Raw genomic sequence first — 19640 nt, forward strand, 5'->3', positions numbered from 1 at the left:
TGGCAGCCTCGGGGCTGGGACCTGGTGTAACCGTTTCCCAAGGAATATTTTTGGTTTGAAAACTGAAGGTCAGCAGTTCGCAAGGGCTGCGCTTGCAGCCAACTCTGTGGTTCGCCTTGTGCCACCGGGCCAGCAGCACTTGAAATCCTGATCAATTGATCTGCAACAATATGAAACCACGAAGGGTGACTGCCAGTTAAAACTCCCCGTCTCGCCCCATTTTCCCCACCCAAAGTGTCTTTCTGCCCATATCCCCTTTCTTGCCGCCTGTCTCCCTCCCTCCCTCTCGGCTGTGTATTGGAGTTTTTGTCTATCTTTTTCCATCTCTCTGTCTCTTTTCATAACAGTTTTTAATAATGTTTTAGTTAGTTCCAGCCTTTTCCCTCAATGGATCCCATTGGAAAATACATTTGAAAGGAAACAGTTATACACTTCCCTTCCTTTGAAACTCTGTTGGCACCTTTTCCAGTGCAGTAAACCATACAACATGGATTTTCAAAGTTTCCAAACACAGACATGCTGGCGTTAAATTTATGAAAAAATATTTTATTCGGCTGTATAGTAACTATGAGTCTCTGAGCTGCTGGTCACAGTGAAATCGAAGCTCGCTTTGGAACTGCAACAGGTTTTCAAATCTCTGCAGGAAACAGTGCTGGAGCCCACAGCTCCCTCGTGTCCTCTTGCCAGGAGACACAGCAGCAAACAAAAGGGGTGCTGGGGCACCCCCAGGCCAGCCCCCCAACCCCCAGCACAGCCTTTCCCTCCCCGTGGCCATGCTGGGAACGCTGCAGCAACGGTAGCTGCAGGGAATATCACGGTTGTGCCAATCCTATCTCAAACCACGGGGGAAAAGAGGAATTTGGCATAGAAATGTGATGTCTTGTGCTTGTTAATGAACGTGGAGGGTTCAGGCTCTTTAGTTCCTGAGTGCCGTGGCGGGGGCTCCATCGCCTGTGTGAGCCCGCACGTGCGTTGGGACCCGCGGCTCCGGCTCCATGTGAGTTGTTGGAGCGCTGAGATCGTATTTTCTAACAGGGGGGCTCGGATGTTAAACTTCCTGGAATGGTTTCTCTGCGTGCTGTGGGTTTGTGCCTGTGGTTGCAACTTTTCCTTCCCGCAGGGAATTGCTCACTCGACACCTGAGAACCTCACTTTGCATGGCACCACTCACAGCTGGATTTTCTCCAAATTTCCACAGAACACCACAGCCCCTGTTCACCTCCACAGGTCTGGTGGGTGAATCTGGCTCTATCCTCATGAGCAGCATTTTGAAAGGGTTGTTTCCAAACAGAGCAAGCCTCGAAGGCTGTGCCCAGTGGCACTTGAGGGGTGGTGTAAGGCACACAAAGCCTCCTGTGAGAGGCAAGATGATGACAGGACAAAGAGATCCCAGGCTCAATTTTGTTGTTGTCCTTTTACTTGTAAAATTTCTTTCCGTTCCCATGAGAGTTTTCCAGAGAAGCCACTGATTAAGTATTATCATCATACTCAGAGCCACATGGAATGTAGGAAAAGCTGCAAGATTCAGGTGCCAATAATTGGATGCTGTAAACCCACTGGTGTGTGCTCAAAGATTGGGTTTGGGTGCCTTTTTTTATGACACCTCCAACAGGTTCTAATCTTAAGGAAAATACCAGATTTTCTAGTCCCTTGATTGCCCACCTTGAGGTGCAGGAGATGGAGTTCTCCTAAAAACATAATCCTTCAGGAGCTCTCTTTGATCCTACTCAAAGCAGAGCTCCCCAGGGTCTGCAAATTCCATCCCCTCTGTGTCACCAGCAAGCCATCAAGTGAGGGACTCAAAAATAGTTGAGCACATGCACTGGGGGGAGTTAAGGGGACTCCTGGTTCTCTCTGAAAGTTCAGGACCGAGGTGAAGAGTGGAATCAAGTTCTCCATCTTAATCCTCCAAACCATGACCTTGTCCTGCAGCCCTGAGCCTCACTGAACACATGCACATTTCAGCACATCAGAACACTCTGCAGGAGGGTCTCTGCTGCCTGTTAATTTTCTGTGCTGACTGAAAATGGTACCTTGAGGGGAGGAAAAGTGATGTGTCGTTACGACGGCTTTATGGTGAGTAAGTGTGATGGAGTTGACTTGAAGCTGCATAGATGCCTCCAAGTCTGGTGTACTGAGAGTTTTTTTGCATGTGTAATTTCCATGGTTTTCAGAATAGAGAGCTCCCCCATGGAAGCAGGCTGACATCATCTGGGATCCTTGGCTGGCACATAAATCTGGATGCACCACACAAGCCTCAGCCACGGCAGGAACGCTGCATGTGTGGGGCTGGGATCCTCTGGGGAGAGCAGCCACTGGTGGTGCCAGCAGAGCACTGAGGGGGCTGGAGAAGGGGCTGCTATGCTGTGCCTCACTCGTGCTGCTTCATCCCCCTTTTCCACCTGCTTTTCCCTCTCCAGTGCCTCACCTGGCTTGGTTTATTCTTCTGTCCAAGCAGGTGAACCAGCTGCTGCTTTGATTGGAGTAGAATAAGAGCTGTCTAATAGTGAGCACCCAGATTTCCATAGGCCCCCACCTTGGCAAAGCCAGGATGGAGGTGGCAGAAGGCACACCCAGACCCCTCTGCTGTCCCCTGCCAAATTTCTGGTTCCTGCTCCAAGTGTGAAGGTGCTAGGGATTTTGCTGAAATGGTCAAAGAATTTTTAACTGGAGAAGAACAATATATTTTCCCTAAGCTCATTCTGGCAAATGGCTGAACCTTTGTAGTTGAAATTTTCCCAATAAATTCAGCTCGAAGAAAGCTTTTGGCATGAAGGATTGCAGCCTAAATGGTTAAAGTTTGGCAAAGTTCTTAGGAACTGAAACCAAGGTCTTATAATGGAAATTGTTAGGTAAGAATCACTGCAGCAGAGTGACTGAGCTGTGCCCCTCTTAGTGGGGTGTCCTGGGGCTGGGGATGCCACTGCCATCGGGGAAGTTGGAGGCACCAAGCAGGGCTGGAGTGGGAGGTGGGGAGGCAATTCAGGCTTGCAGGCATTTGATGAAGACCCTGGGATTTCCTGCTTCCCAAGGGCTGGGAGGAGGGCACAGATTTCACTTCATGTTTTGGCATTTGCTTTGCAAACACTGGCCCCTCAGGAAGCTGTAAGAGGACAAGCAGCAAAGGAGGGAATGTGCTGAAAAGGAAGCTCCACACTTCGCTCTTCCTGCCCCATCAAAGGCTCCTTTCTCTGGATGCTCCTGTCTGCAGGCACTTGCTCTCCTGAGCTTTCACTGCAGGCTCAAAGTGCTCACCCAGGTTCACACCCAGGGAAGACAGTTCCAGGCTGTCTGCTCACATTTTGCTGTCAAGGACATGCACACCCCCAGCAAGAGCTTGGGGAGTGCAAAATGCTGCCTGTTACGTGCTGCTGTTATTTGTCCTGGTAAAACTTCCCTCAGGGCTGAGGAAGTCTCTTGGGAAGCCCTGTTCACACCCCCTCGCTGTTGTAAATAACATCTGACAGAGTTGTGGCTGGGCACACACAGCTCCTGGGGGGATGCTGGTAGCTCTTGCCATGCTGCTGTGTAACCCAGCCAAGCTCCCCAGCTCCTCACTGGCTCTTTTGGTGAGGTTCATAGCCCTGGCATCTTCAAAAAGAGCTGACAGATCTGTGCAGACAGAGGATAGGCCATCAGGGGTTCTCATTTTTCATTCTGCATCATTGCAGTGCTCCTAAAACCCTTTTCCATTTCTATCATCCACGATTTTTCTTCTTTCATGCAGCATTCCCTGTTTCATCTGAACGCCCTGCTCGCCTTTGGGCCTTTTTGCCACTGCAGCATCTTCAGTCGCATCCTGCTTGTGCATTTTATGGCAAATATTCCCTCCACAGGAGGAGACAGCTGGTGCCAGGCTGGTCTGGAGCTATAGATATGCTGATGAGCTGGCATGCCAGCTTGAAGGGACACGCTTCCTTATGAGCCAGCAGCCAGGAGTTACATACATTTGGATTTGCCAGCCTTTTAGCTGCCAGACGGGTCAAATTCACGTTGCTGTCAGTTGTTGGCAGCAGAATCTGTGGCTCTGGGGACCTGCAGTGAAGACTTTGCTGTGCCTGTGTCATGAGTGCCAGTGTCAGCTCCGGTGAGGGCAGTGCTGAGAAATGAGAGTTTCTCTGGCAGTTCTCCAGGTTTGCCAGCATGGATGAGCCTGGAGGTGCTTTTGCTCCAGCTGTGATGGTCAGGGACTGCAGTGTCTCAGTGCAAATGTGACTAGTGACAAGTGGGATGGATGTGCCTCCCCAGGCAGGGGGAGTGTTTCTGACTCTGTATGGGCTGTTCCACATCCCTAACTGACTCCCACAGCCTGGCTGGGGTCAGGGGGACAGAGCAGGATCCTGGCCTTGCTGCCTGGGTCAGCACCCCGAGCGTGTAGGGAGAGCTCCGAAGTGCTGCTTAGTGCAAGTGGAAATGGTTTCAATCTGTGTTTTGACTGATGGGTCTTTTCAGGAAATTTCTGAGAATAACATTTCTAAAAATGGCTGCTTCTTTCCACTGATATTTCCTGGAAAAGGCTGTAGTTAATTTTAAACCACTATCCTTTTCCCTTTTCAAGTGGAAATGGCTTTGTGCTTGTCCTCAAGGCTAATGTCATTCTTTCTGACCTAGCCCATGTTGTGTGGTGGGTGGGACATTGTGCCACTGCCATTGTCTCCTCTTGCGGGTCCTGTTGGTCTTCCAGAGCTGCAGAAATTGGGGTGTTTGGGACAGTCTGTGCACGTGTCTGCTTTCCCTGTGGAAATTAATAACTTCTTATTAAGTTAGTATTATTAATAGTCACTTCACAATGATGTTTTTTGTCGTTGACTCCTGGCCAGCCCTGAGTACACAAGAAAGCTGTCCCTAAAGTCATTCCCTAAAGCTTTGTTCGTCAGGTTCAGGAAGGATATACTGAGCTGGTTATCGCACCCCAGGTGCAAGGATCCAGCCCTGCCTGGGCTTAGGGACAATCAGAGCCAGAGCCAGGCTCTGGATCAGGCAAAGGGAGCTGGCAGCACAGAGCCTTGGTGTCGGGCAGAGCATGGCTTCCCCTGTGGTTCCTGGGCAGGCTCTCTGCTTCGGGTGGGAATATGTCATTAATTTTTATACCTTCCCCTGTAAACCATCGACCCTTTTTATGATGTCATGAGGGATTCCTTAATTTTGCAGCTGCTTCCTGGTTACGTCAGAGAAGAGCCTCCCGTCCTAGAGCCCAGCGCTGCAGTCCAGGACGGCTGGAAACAAATGAAGTGTTGAATATCTAATGGCTTCCACAGGGAGAGCTGCTCCATCCTCCCCAGGCCCCCGGCATTCCTCACCTCCTAGGCCTCCCTCCTTCCCTCCCTCGGACAAGTCAGGCTTGCAGAGGGAGCTGCTGGCTCCTGGGCGGCCCCAGCTGCTCTGGGAACACGTGCAGCGAGTTCCCTGGTGCTGCAGCTCCAGCCCAGACCCTCCCAGGACCTTCCTGCCTCTCCATGGGGAGACATCAGTGCAGGAAGGTGGATTGGGGGCATCCAGGTTATTACTAAAACCCAGACTTTGCTTTGGGAGGGGTCGAGCCCTGTGTGCTGCAGGTGGTCACAGTGCTGGGGGGGCTGGGGCTGCCATCCTGTTTGCTCAGAGTTAGGGAGCAGCTTCCAGGAAAGCTGCCCATCATTGCCAGCGTATCAGGCAGGGCTCAGCAGTGCCTCCAGGTTCCCAGGCTCTCTCGGGGGCAGATGAGTGCATGAGTGACTCGCCAGTTCCCAGAGCTGGGAGTGCCAGTGACTCACAGGTCACCCCTGCGAGGGGGTGTGGGGGAAGTGCCCCACAGCTGCGAGCATCCCCCTCACTTTTGCTGCTTTGTATTCCCGTGGTTGTGTGCGGTCTCCACCAGCCTGGGCCGGTGCAGGGCTCTCCTCACCCATTTCCTGCAGACAGCCCCAGCCCGGGGGGCTGCCCTGTAGCCGTGCCAGGGCTGTGTCTGGCGGGGAGTGACTCACGGGGAAAGCTGTGTCTGAGCACTGAGGGAGCAAAGGAATTGCCTTCAGGTGGTGTCAGCTCCGAGGTGACCAGCCCGGGTCTCTTCCCCTCGGGGTAGCAGCCAACTGGTGAATCAGTTGTCTGTGCCTCCAGAGCTGATGTGCTGACACATCAGCCGGGTGCCTTCGCCCCCAGCCCTGTGCTCACCAAGCTCCTGCAGCTCCTGTGTCCCCTGGCCAGCCCCTTATGTCATCCTTGGGACTGTGTCCATAGAACTGTTCGTTCTTTTGAGTGCCTTCCCGTACAGTTCTTCACCCTGTCACCAGGAAAGGTGGCTTCAGCTGTTGTTGCCTGGGAGCAAAGCACATCCTTGCTGCTCTGCCAGCACTGGGATCACCTGCTGCCAGCACTGCCCTGGGCTTTCTGGAGCCACAGCTCAGGTGAGGATGGAGAGGCCAGCATGGAGACTGTCCCACTGGAGTCCTCCTGACCCTTGGCTGGAGCAATCTGGTTGCCTCAATCAGAGGAATCTGGTCTCCTTTAAGATTTGTTGGCTGGGATTGTTTTAACTGTGGAAGGTTCAGCATTCGTTGTGTTTTGTTAGCTGGGATGGGCGGGCAGAGGAGCATCCTCTGCTTGCTTGTAAGCTCAGGGGTTGCTGTGGCTCCCTTCCACCCAAACTGGGGGCACACTCAGAGCAGAACAGCTGGGGGCCCTCCCTGCCTGCCCCTGCCCTGTCCCTGTGAGCAGCCCACGTGTCCTGTGCTCGCTGTGCCCCGGTTGTCCCTCGCAGGATTTCCTTCAGCACATGGCACTGAGCAGCCACGAGAAGCTTCCTCCAGCAAATCCCTCTCCTCGTAGGCGGCTGCCCCTTGCTCTTTTCCCATTCCCATTTCCTGTAGTTGGTCGTGTTGCCCTAATAAAGGTTTGGCACTGCTGTTTTGCACACCCTAGTGGGAGAGGGGATGTGTTTATCACTTTTCCTGGAGATTATCTGTTTAAGCACTCTCTGACAGTTACAATAACAAGGGCAGCGCGTTGTGTTTCCCAGCAAAAGGACACTCGCTGCTGAAAGATGTATAGCACTAATTAGAAATACATAACATCCGGCCACATGGCAGCCTTCTCCCGGCCGCTCCATTTCCTGAGCTCAGACGACTTTGACGACAGTTGGTTTATGTTTTCCATGAATATAACGTTCTCAGAGAAACACACATTTCTCCCCGCTACAAAAGTCCCTTTTCGCTCTGCCTCCCAGCCTCTCCCCTGTGCAACAGGTAGATTTATGGCTGCAGAATTCCTCTGCTGCAGGCTGGGTGGGAGCAGAGCCCACGGACCCTGGGAGAACCCAGGTCGGAGCTTGCAGAGGGCGCTGCAGCTGCTGATCCACCCAGCTCCCTGCAATCCCTGCAGGAAACTGCCTCCTGGTAGGAAAACAGCGCTCTCTGTGCAGCCCAGACCTCAGCTGGGAAAAAACCCTCTTTCCTACACGCAAAGAAACAGGAGGACTCCTCTTCTTGATCTTCAGAAAAACCGCCTGTCACTGGTTCCCAGTTGCTTTTGCTCTGTTCTTGCAGTCTGATGCTCATCAGCTCCCATTTTTTTCCATCCCATCCCTCTCCCTCGCTTGCCTTTGGGCTCTGCTTCAGAGCAGATCACCTGGGCACCAGTTGGAGGAGTCTGAGTCCAATCTCCAGCTTGAGCAAGCAGCAGTCACTCGTACAAGGACATTTTTACAGAAGTCCCCACCTGCTGGATGGGAGCAGGTCAGGTGCTCTGCTGCCCGTAACGCAGGTGAGGGGATAGGAAGATGGAGCTTGCTCAGGAAGGTGAAATCTTAGCAAGTTTTAGCTGTTGAAACAAATTCCTATCGAGTATGGAAAAACTGCTGTCTTTCAGATGTTTATAGCTTGGCCAAGTGCGGACAGATTTCTAGTAGGACAGGAAAACTTTCTGTTAAAAAGGTTATTCTGCAGCAAAATCTCAGATCCTTGTTCCAGGATTTGCAGTTGCTAGATTAGCTCAAGGAAAACGTGGTGTTTTTTTACAAACAGGGGTAAGCCACTGTTTCCTAGCCCCATTCTCATAAGTGGCTGAGCTGTTTAGCCTGAAGATTTACAGGAGCATTCAGGCTGAGACAGGCATCTAGCATGGAAACTTCAGCAAAGTTTGAGCCAGCAGAAAAAGGGGCTGACAAGTGGCGAGTGTCAGGCAGGGTGCTCAGAACTGTCACAGCTCATGTCCTGCTGCCAGCCTGGCCTCCAGAGCCCTGACCTTCTCAGGGGTCTGCAGGGCTCTCACTTATTTCTCTGGTGCAGAAAGACAGATCTTTGAGGCAAATTCAGCCTATGGAGTGTAGGGTAGTACAAATCAGTAATTTCAAATTGTTTGGTGATACTCCTGTTTAAAATGCTCTGCCTGCTCCTTTTTATCCCCATACAGCATTCTACGGACCAGAGTTTTGCTGATGCTGATGTGAGGCTACAAGTGGTTAAGAAACAGCTCCAGCCTAAGGAAGTTCCCCAGAGGAGCTTTTCATGCCAGCTGAGCTCCTTGGCCTGGCTGCAGCATGGCTGCAGGGGCTGTGTATTGGTACAGCAACACAGACGAGGGTGTGAATTTACCCTGAGTCAGGCTTGGCTGCCAGTGCAGGAGCCCTGACCTTAGGCTGTGGTTTAACAAGCAGTTATTGAGGCAGCAGTGCCAGCTTTGCCCACCCGCCTCCGTGCCCACGCAGGACCTCTGAAGGCAGTGGCACAGCTGAGAGGTGACATTTGTGAGCCTGCTGAGCTGTGTGATGCTGTTCTCAGGGTGGCTGTGCAGGCAAGAGCTGAGAGGTGACGTGACAGGAGCTGTTTATCCAGGGCTGGCATTAACAGAGATGTTTGCCAGGTTACAAGGGGAGAAAGGTGGAGGGGGGAACATGTTGTGGTTGGTGGTGTTGGATGATTTCCTGTGGAGTGTCACTGCTGTAGCTGCTGGTGGCACAGAGCAGCCACAGCTCCAACTACCTCAGAGCTTGTGACCTCGTGGCCCCTTCCTTTGTGTGTGATTTCTTTCCACAGTTGCCTGACACCTCCTCGGTGTGCCCCAGCTGTGCAGCGTGCCTGGGTGTGAACTGGGAGGGTTATCTGATTGCAGCCCAGTTGGGGTTTCAGGGGAGGAAGTGGAGTGGTTTGTGGCAGCTTTAGCTATTGGGGTGCCATTGATGCCACTTGAAGTCTCTGTCACCGAGCTTTTGGTGACAGCCTGCAGGGCTGCCTGTGGACCTGACGCTCATTCTGCTTCTCCTGCACCCACTGTGGATCTGGGGAAACAGATCTGGGAATTACAGAGATTGCCCTGACTTGGGCAGTCAGGGTCTCTCTGCCTGCTCTTGTGGGGCAGCTGGTATCTCCATTTTTACTAGTGCTGTGCAACTGCAGGGACAGAAATGACCTAAGTATCACTCCATCCTACAGAAACATCTCTTTTCCAATAACTTTGTGTTTTACTGTGCATTACCAGCAGCACAGACCATTGCTCAGCTCAGAAGTAATGATGCCCTGTGGGCTCCAGAGCAGATTTGTTGCTCCAACCCTCATTTCAGCATATTTTCTACAGAGTGTTTTCCTCTTAATGCCAGGTTAGGCTCAGACACCGAGTGGGTGCAGAGAGTTGGTTTTTTTATTGCCTATCACTCAAAACATTTTACAAATTTCTGTTTAAACATCCCAAGTGCTTTGCCCTTTGATTGTACCCTCACCTTTGTTTGTATCCCTGTCCCCACAGCCTCTGTTAGCCCTGGCCACTGGCTCCCAGCTCCCAGCTTGGGGCCAGCCAAAGCTCCAGCCTCCTGAGGAAAGTGGTGAAAAGGCACAGAGAGAAAGTTTTTCATGATTTATGGTGCTTCCCTCTTTTGTCCTGCAGTTAAGCTCTTAAGAGCCTTTGCCTGGTGCATGTTCAGGGGTCTTGAACAAGCACCCACCTGGATGTTTGTCTCTGCTGGAGGAGCCTCCTGGGAATGAGGCTGATGAGCTCATCCGGTGAATGAACTTGAGGGCTGGGGGAGTTTTGTGCATTTTATGAGTTTAATGATGAGCTGACAACACCCATGGCAGCTGAGCTGGAGCTGTGTGACAGCAGCGCTTAAGTGTGGGTGTCCTGCTGCTCTTACCTGCACAGTGGGCAGCTCTGCAGGCTGTGCCAGGGGGGAGCACTGTTGGGATACATTGGAGGACTGTGGCTTTATGAGCTGGTGGGCACATGGTTTGTGTTTGCAGCTGCACAAGATGTTTGATGGACAGCTGTACCTGCCACAGCTCAAGTGCAGGAAGCTTTTTACTGTATTTTGGTTTCTAAATGATGTGTGGGAACTTGTATCCTGCAACAAGAGCTGCTGGTGGCAGTAGGAAGGGCTGGAACCAAGCCTGGCCACAGCCACCACAGAGCACTTTGGAGCCAGTCTCTGAAACACACCCTGAAATGTGGGATGTTCGTCACCTTCACCATCACAAACACCTTTAAGCTTTCCCTGTTTTGGAGGGGGTCAGGATGCAGCTTTTGCACCAGCTCAGTTTGGGGGTCACTGTGAGTCTGGCTTGAGCGCAGTGCCTGGATTCCCAGAGGCTGCCTACTCAAAGTATGGGGGTCCATGCTGAAATGCCCAGAGATTTTCACCACCCAGGGGACTTGCCAGACTCAGGTGTGGCAGCTGGACCACCGTGGTCTTGTTGTGTGTCCATCTGAGGCAAGAAGTGAAGACAGTGCAGCATCTCACCCGAGTGCAGGAGGAGGGAGCGCGGGGAAGACAACTGTAATTTCTTCTACTGGACTGTGGCCAGAGCTCTGGGACTAACACTCTTAATTGTGGGAAAGGCTTCATGAAAGAGATTTACTGTCCCAGAGTGGACACATCTTTAGTTTTATGTTTCCTCCAAAAGCTGACAGCCCCTGCAGTACAGCACTTCCTACCATTGCTCTGCGGCACTGGCTCAGCCCTGGCTCCACGAGCAAAGCACTCTCATTCAGCTGCCAGGTGCCTTTGGTGCCACCCTGGGGTACCCTCCACACTGGTTCTGAGCTCACTGACAGCTGTAAGAACTGTCAATCCAGCCTTCAGATGTTCCTCCTTGTTTTTCCGCTATTTTCTTTATGTGTTCTTGTCTTTTTTTTGATGTTTTTAATGTCCCACCCCACTCCTCTGAAATGATCTGTCCTTAAAACCCCACTGTTTATTCTGTACACCTCAGGTGTTTGCTAGCACCTGGCTTAAACGTGGTCTCAGTGTCTTGCTCTAATCCTCTTGGTGTTTGCTCAAAATCCCTGCTCTGCCACATCTGGGCAGTTCAGCTCCCAACACCTCTGTGCTGACGTGCAGCTGGTGCTGATGTCTCCAGCAGAGGTGCCTGGGAGCTGGGGAGCTCTGGGGGCTCTCCCTTCCTATCTCAGCCCTGGGGATTCACTCACCCACTCTGTGAGTTTGTAAAAATCCTCTGCCTGGCTTGAGGCAGCTGATCTCAGGGTGAGAGCTCTGATCTTGCAGTGAGACAGCGAGGAGCATCCTGCACAGGGCAAAAGGCACTGATGGGTGGGAACCCAGTAAATGTGTAGGTTCTCCCCAGCCAGCCAGTCCCCCACATCCTGGGAGCATGTGAACGGGGAGTAGAGGGAGTTGTGAGGGCAGAGGCTGCCCTTAAGGCTTAAACCCCTTCTGGGAGCTCTGGGGCAGGCTGGCATGTCCCACGGCACTCCCGGCCTCCCCAGCCTAACCCACGGCTGGCTCCAGGCAGCTCCCTCGAGCCAGCTCCCTGCTGCTCTCAGCAGCCTCAGAAGTGGTTTCTGGCTGGGTGTAGATGTGCTGGGGGGATTTGCTCTCTCTGAGCCGGCTCTGCTTGGAAGAGCTGTGGTCGTGTGGCATCTCCTTGAGTAACAGTTCCAATTAAGCTCTCTTGACAAGCTGTTGTGCGACTGCGAAACTAATGGGAGGAGCCCCCTCCTCAGCTGCTGAGGTTAAAACTCCAGCAGGGACAGAGATCAAACATGCAGCTAATTACCCTTTTAACACTCAAACATATCCCCCTCCTTAGGGGAAGGCATCAGCTCTGAGCAGCAGCTTCTGTGCTGGGAGCCCTGAGTGCCAGCATGGTCCTGGCTGGCTCAGCACATGCCACGGGGTTGGGCATGGTGTGGGCAGGGTGGCTGCAGCCTCTTCCTGCTCCAGGGCAGCACTCACCACCTTTTTCTCCCTACATGGAACAATTATGTCTGGGACAGGTGTAAACTAGGGAATTGCTCACCCCTGCTCCTTGTGGGATGCAGAAGGGGAGGCTGTGAAGGTGAAACCACATGGAATATCTGACCCAAACCCTCTCTGTGTCTCCTAGAGTGCATCTCTGAGGATTGCCGCTCTGTCATCCAGGAGCAGGCCACGGCCCTGGGGCTCTCCATGTTTGCACTCCTGGTGAGGAGGTGCACCAACCTGCTGAGGGAATGTGTGCCAGGTAAGGGCTTAGCAGCAGAATCCCTGCTGGCATGCCTGGGGGGCTGGGTCAGGCCTTCATTCCCTGCTGGTTTTTACATCCCTTCCCTTCTCTTGGGGCCTTTGGATTCTCCTCCAGCATCCCAAGCTCTCCCCAGGTTATAGCTAGATCAGCTGCAGGAAAGCCCCTGATGTGTGCAGACAGAAATGTTTGGAAGAAAGACTGAGGCCATGCTTTCTGCCAGCAGTTGGGAAACTTCCTAAAACTGGGATCTGGGCACCCTATCTCTGTGATTGGTGCAGTGGCACCCTGCTGCCCTCAATAAAAGGGCTCACAAACAGCCTGGCTTGCCCTCCAGGCCAGTCCGTGTAGGGAGAACAGATCTGTCTTTGTGCTTGCTGTGGGTTGTGGCTGTTCCCTTGTGTGTCCAAGGCTGAGATGTTGGGATCTGTGTCGTACTTTCCCAGTCCCTGCCTGAGCCTGGCTGTGGTGAGCTGCCTCAGATCTCACGTCTTGTATTTGCAGTTCAGCCACAAGAGATGGAGCAGGAGGATGAGGAGGACGACATCAAGGTCTCTGCCTTGCCCCAGGACCTGAAGGAGCTGCTCCCCAGTGTGAAGGTCTGGTCGGACTGGATGCTTGGCCACCCGGACACCTGGAATCCTCCTCCAACGTCTCTAGAGCTCCCCAAACAGTACGTGCACCCTCTGGTTTCTGCTCTCTCCCTGAGCTCCTTGTGCCATCCTTCCCCCTTGCTCGTGCTTTTGCTGGCACTGACACCATGACCTGAGCATTCAGGCAAGGCCCACTGCCCAGGGAATGTTGGGATTTTGTCACCCTTGGTGACACAGTGACTTCTTCATTGATGTGTGAGTGGGGCTGGAGGGTGCCTGGTGGCTGCCCTTTGTTTCCATGTGTTAGAAGATGGCTTAGGAGGTGAATTTTTACTTTCTGCTTAGGATGTGCATCTAGTTTTGTTGGAATACCCTTCCTTTAGGTATTCTGCTGGCCCAGCCAGCTGCACAGGCAGGGCCTTCCTCTGGACCAGAGGGAGCTCCATTTCCAGCGTAAGCGTTTTGTTACCTTTCTTTTGACTGAGTCAGGCCAACCCTGCAGCAGCTTGCCTGTTCCTGGAGCTCCAAAAGTCACCTCCCCTCTGCTTCAGAAACCGCTTGTCCCTACCCTGCCACGCACAAAAGGGTTAATTTTCTAAACTGGCCGATTTCAGCCCATTAGTCCATAATGCGGACTAGGCAATTTGCATATTTTTGGACAGAAAATTGAGTGGAGGGGCCAAGTATGGAGTATGCGAAACAGCGTCTGAGCATGCTCTGTAGCTGCTTTCCCGCAGGATTTTCCATCTGCCTCCGGTCCTCCGGATCCAGAGCCTGAAATCACGTCTTATTGTTAATCCAAAGGAGCCAGAACCCAGGGTGATGGGAAGGCGCATTAAGGGTAATCCAGCAAAGTGGCTTAACCATTAATGGGTCCCCGCTCCGCGCGTCAGGTCCAGTCCTGCTCTCCTGGTTTATTGCCTCTTACTCCAGTTCTTTTTCATTTGGCTGAGGAAATGGAAATCTCACACAGGAAGTTCTGGGCCTCATTTTGTGGAGATGGAGTCTGTTTTCTGTTTGTCGGCTGCTCGGTGTGGGACCGCTGCCTGCTCATGTGAACCGCTGCCCATCTTTGGGCAGGAACTCAAACTGGGATCCATCACGTGAGGCCGGCTGCACCAATCCCCCCTTCCCCTCGCACAGGGAGCTGCCGAGCCCTTGGCCACGGGCAGCCTGGAGATGGAATTTCTGATCGGCTTCACGCAGCCAGCGCTCGGCTCCTGCCCTGGGACGAGCTGCTCCCCTCCTGCAGGGCACAGGGCTGTGTCCCCCCGGGGTGATGGAGCAGGTGTGGGCTCTGCTCGCCCTTGGGGGTGGGAGGAGGTGCTGGTGGTGGTGGCAGCCCACCCCAGGGCTCCTGGGGAAGTGGTGGGTATAGATTGTGGGCTCTACTCCACTAGATCCTGATGTGTTCAGTGGAGGAATGAGTGTCTCTGTCTTGGTTGGCCTCTCCATGGAGGGTGGCTGAACAGCCCCTCTTGCCCATCCTATCCCCCTGCCCTATTTTGACTCCCAGCTCCTCCACCCAGGTGCTCTTTGGCTCACAAGGAGAATCTGTCTTAGCCCAGACCTCTTGTATGGATGGGTGTTGGTGGTCCAGGACTCTGGGACAGCAGTGGTTGAACTTCCATTGAGATGCAGGTATGATGAGCAGCAGGGAACCAGCTCTGGGCATGACCTGGGATTTGCAACATTTGCCCTGGGGATAGGAAAAGAAAAGGAGAGCACTGGGTTAGTGTTTCAGCTCTCTATTGACACAAGCCTGCTGGTTGCCCTGGGGCTCTTCAGGAACCAGGTAGAGCCACCGAGTCCAGGGGTTTAGATAGGAACAGCTTCAAAGAAGTTTAGAAGTAAAACATGGGTCAGAGCAGCAGGCGTGGTGGAGTAAGCCAAGGTTTATGGGCAGGGTGAGCTCAGGAGTGGGGAGAGCACGTGAGGAGCAAGTGCAGATGCCAAGTTCCAGAGCTGAGTGAGGGGCCTGAGCCGTGTCACACATACTCCTGTCTCTGGGATGTGCTGTGAGATGCCACCACTGCCCACAGAGAAGCTGGTTGGATACTCTTAAACCACTTTCCTTGCCTCTTGTGATGGCATGGGCACAGAAAAAGGATGCAAAAATCCCCTGAAGCACAACAACGCCCTGCAGAGATGCCATGAACGTGCTAAAGCTTCTGGCAAAAACAGGCCTCATACCCACCTGGAAAGCCCACTCAGAGCCCAGAGCTCTCATCAAAGTGCAGCTCATCCAGAGCCAGAATGCTGGGCTGGGCTCGTGGCCAGCAGGGCAGCTTGGCAGGACTCAGCAGAGCTTTGGGCCCGGGCTGTGTGTCCCAAGGCCTCTCTTGCCATGTTTGCAATCGCTCCTTCTTCATATGGGAGAGAGCTGGGGGACTTTGAGAACGTCTAAACTCAGCCCAGCTGTGGCAGTTGGTTTATTGCTTTCAGCTGGTACTTGAACCCGGGTCCTGGTCTTGGAGTCTTTCCCAGGTTTAATCCCCGGAGCTTTCTCTGCAGCTGTATGACACTGCGCTGACCCCGAATGAGGATAGGAAAATAGAAACGGTGCCAAGCCAGAGTCTCTTTTTCATTTGGAGTCTGGCTGTCTGCCCATGACCAGGGTTACATAATGGGAAACATAGCTGGGGCTCTGGAGAGCCCGCGTTTCACCACGCTGCCCAGACCTTCTCGTTCTGATGCTATATATCTTCCTAATTGTAGCTCGGATGCATTTATCACACTGCTGGATTTGAGTCCTTACAATAAAAAAAAAAACCAGCAAAACCAACCCCACACCAAATTCCTCAGCTTGCTGCTTTTCCCCTTGGACAGAGGCGGAGGGAAAGGTGTGAGGGGTGAGCGCTGCCGAGAGCGGCAGATGGATGCGAGCCATGCGGGAGTGGGCGCCGTGGAGTGGGGTGAGAGGCTCAGGAGATGTGTCTTGAGGGTCCTTTTTCTTGGTGGGAGCTTGGGAATGAGCCCTGGTTCCTGGCAGGCATCCTCTCCCCACGTGGGGGCTCAGCAGTCTTGAATTCAACCCAAGTGAGAAGTTCCATCTTTCCCCAAATCCACCCTTCTTGGTCTGGTGCACTCCTCCAGCTCCTGGCCACACTGCATGGTCATCATGGCTCAGGGGATGCCCTGGAACAGGTTTTCAGTTGTTGGACTTCCTAACTACCTCTCTGTGTGTATTTGAGAGGTGAGAGGTGTCCTTCCTATTTTGGAAGAGTTGCTCAGTGAGCTTTCCATGACTCTTTCCTCATGTCTTTCCAGAATAAGAGCTAAACTTAACCTTGGACATCTCTGCTTTGGGAACTGTGTGTCTGAGCCAGGTGTTGCCAGGTCTTCTAGCAGCAAGCAGCTGTCACTTCTGTATCTGAAAATTAATTTCTGTCTTCATGTTTCATGGCACACCTTGTGTTGAGTTCTCTGCAGGTGTTTGTTTAAAGCAGTTGGAGAAGTGTCTTTCAGACCAAATGTTCCCAGGAGTGAATTGCAGAGATTGGGGTATAAAAGCAGGGATTCTGGGGAAAAGGGAGCAGGGTGGATCCCCTAAGGCAAAGACTGTGGCAGCAGGTGGACCAAAAGGTGGATCTGCAAAGGAGGCTGCTGTATAAGTGACTCCATCCCGTTCTGGGGCATGTTCTGGGAAGAAGGTAAAGAGGGCTGGACAGAGCTGCTCCTTGCTCTGTTCTGTTGCCACAATTAATCCATTGCTAAATGAAGCACAAGGACTGATGGGGAAGCCACTGGCTAGACAGACACTGCTGCAGGGCTGACCCTGGCAAATCCATGCTCCTTCCACATGGGGCCAAGGGCCTCTCAGTTTGTGGAGACTGTCTGCAAGCATTTAAAAATGGTTAATTTAAACCAAGTATTAAATTAAATCCAAAAGCTGTGAGCACATTCTAGAGCTTACCTTCCCAGAGAGATGTGCCAGATCGCTCTCATCACATCATTCTCGCAGAGAAGTGTCACTGAGATGGCAGCTCCCACTGGGAGGGATGGACAGAGTCTTGCACAGGGGTGCCAAGACATTGCTGGAGTTTGCTGGAGACTAAATGGAAAATCCCTTTTGCAGATCCCATCCTCAGTAACACTGGCAACCAGAGTTTCCCTATCGAGACGTCAAAGCCAGGGTTCAGAGGTGTCTCAGTAGTGTAACCCTGGCTGAGATTGGAGATAAGGTCAAGCAAAGGAGAAACCAAAAGTCTCTGTGGAGAAGGGAGCTGTGGCAAAGCAGAGGCTGGCTGGGAGGAGACTGCACCTCTCCTAGGTAAAGAGTGTCCCTCCAGCTCCCAAGGTGGGTTCCTGGGAGAGGAATGGGTTTATGGATGCCTGGCTGGCCAAAGGGACTATGTGCAAGCAGAGTGGGGGAGATCACTGATGCAGAAGGGCTGTGACCACCTCATCCTGCTGTCTGAGCCCAGACCAAGGCTGGTGAAGGCATTTTAGGAAGAGCATGGACAACCCTTTTTGCTCCTTGCAAAGGAGCCGCTTTTAGTTCAGCTTCCCGTGGTCCAGGAGTGAGGAAAGGCAGGAGGAGGATGCAGAGCCCCTCATCCTGTGGGCACTGGGAGCCAGCAGTGCCAGCAGCACGGCCGAGGCGTTTGCCGTGTGCGCGGGGCGGCGGCGGCTGGGAACACAATGCAGGGCTTCTTCTGCCGCGCTTTCCGGGCTCGCTGCAGCTGTGCAGCTTGGATGTTAGTGTTTAAACAAGCTGGTATTACACAGGAAATGGCCACCTCCACAGGCCCCCGCAGGCTTGTAACATGGGGTCATTGTGCTTGATATTAATCACCAGGCAGCCCGCGCCCCCAGTGAGGATGGCGGCTCACGCCGGAGCCCCGCGCCGGGATTCGGTGAGCATCAGGCTCACCCTGGCATCCTCTGCCCTCCCCATGCTTCCTGCCTTTTGCCTTGTGATGCCCATGTGGGGCATCATCTCTGCCAGGAGCCCTCCCCAGCCTCGGCCCCGGGGCTGTGGTCCAGCTCTCGCCGCTGCCTGGCCGGGCCGTGTCCGTCGGCGTTGCAGCTGGGCTGCGCTCACACTGACAGCTACATTAAACCTGGAATCCTGAGGCAATAAAAAAGAAATTAACTCTTATTTTTTTTTCCTGTCCTAGTGGAATAAGCAAATGTAAATGTGTCTGTGGGGAAGCGAATGAACCCCCGTTCCGAGGAAAGACCTCGCGCTCACCCCCTTCTCGCTTCCTCGGTTAAAAGCTCTGGGAGCCCCGTCCCTGTACCTGGGAGCTGCGTGCCTGGGCTCCGTGTCAGTAATTCGGGGCCTCCCTCCGCACAGGGACGATGAAGCCGTGGCACTGTGAGTGCACAGAGCTCCCAGGCACCTGGAACCGCCTGGGCTCTGCACAGAGGCTCCAGCACTGCTGTGCCGTGGGGTGACAAAAGCCAGGAATGCCAGGGTGGCCGTGAGGTGCTCCTGGGCAGAGCAGTGGGGAGAAGGAGGCTGACAGGGCTCACAAGTGCTGTGTGACCTTCCAGGGCAAGTGCATGTCCCAGCAGGAGGTTCACAGGGCTGTAGGTGTCAGTGGGAGCCGTTTGTCCTTGCTGGCTTTGCCAGCAGTAGCAGCTGGTGAATGATCTTGGTGGTGGCAGTGATGGGAGATGTGCTGCAGAGGAGGAGCTGCACCCGAGGGGATGGCAGAAAATGATCAGAACTGATCTCTGCAGTGCTGCGTCTGCCATCACAGGAGAAAACCAGGGGAAAATGCCAGCACTACATCTTTCTTGGCTTTCTGAAGGCTCTGCAGGGTGCTGCTGGGGTAGCAGTGCAGTGAGAGCTGGCTACCCAGGGAGCCAGCACAGTCTGAGGTTTGACTGAAGTGAGCCCAGGGTGGAAATCTGTCACATCCAGGGCAAATGGGAGATGTGACAAAGGCACTGTCAAGCTGTAGGTGAAGGATGGAGTGACAGGGGCTGCTCTCACACTCAGGGGTGGTGAGGAATCCCTGCCTGGCAGTGCTGCCTGGGGGGAGAGGAAAGGGAGCTGCTGGGCTGGGTGCCTGCAAGGGCATTAGCAGTGCCAGCTCAGTGACTGTTCCTGTGGCATTTTCAGACTTTGGATGCCAAGCCCTGTGGAGGGAGATTCTCCCTGTACTTGATTTGTGCTGATACCCCTGCCACCACCACACTGGCCATGCTGTGAATCACAGTCCAGCCCAGCATCCTCCATTGCCCTCTGCCTCCCTCTCACCCTCATTGTAATCATCATCCCCTGCCTGCAGCTCTGTTTTTAGGGAATATGGGTGAGCTCTCTGCAATCTGCTCTCCTCCATCACAGCCCCATGCACCTGGCTGTCCCAGCCCCCTGGAAATATCCCCTGCATCCCTGCCTGTCCTCAACACCCCAGTGCTCTCATTCCCCAGCAGTTTTGGGCACTTTTCCCATTCCTCTCCCTGCTGATGCCTCTGCACCTCCTTCATCCCAGCAAGCCCTCATGGCCGTGGGGCCCCACCAGTGCTATGTGACTGGCCTCAGGCAGCCAGGCCCAGTTGCCAGCAGGGCACTGGGGGAGGCTGAGCCTCCCAAGCCCTGTGCATCTCCCATGGGCAGAGCTCGCCTTGGAGGTGGCCCAGAGCAGCCCTATCACATCCGGTGCTT

The 19640-nt window shown here is 53.4% G+C and overlaps 1 protein-coding gene across 1 annotated transcript in view; it reads left to right on the plus strand.

The window, feature by feature from the left end:
• SMG6 (SMG6 nonsense mediated mRNA decay factor) overlaps positions 1-19640 on the plus strand; it is a 104131-nt gene that overhangs the window by 38120 nt on the left and 46371 nt on the right. Inside the window, exons 11-12 of the mRNA XM_056506453.1 lie at positions 12309-12425; positions 12930-13098. Of these exons, the coding sequence (XP_056362428.1) occupies positions 12309-12425; positions 12930-13098 (286 nt within the window). The remainder of the gene's footprint in view (positions 1-12308; positions 12426-12929; positions 13099-19640) is intronic.

The sequence above is a fragment of the Oenanthe melanoleuca genome, chromosome 19 (assembly GCF_029582105.1).
Source record: "Oenanthe melanoleuca isolate GR-GAL-2019-014 chromosome 19, OMel1.0, whole genome shotgun sequence".
Lineage (NCBI taxonomy): Eukaryota > Metazoa > Chordata > Aves > Passeriformes > Muscicapidae > Oenanthe > Oenanthe melanoleuca.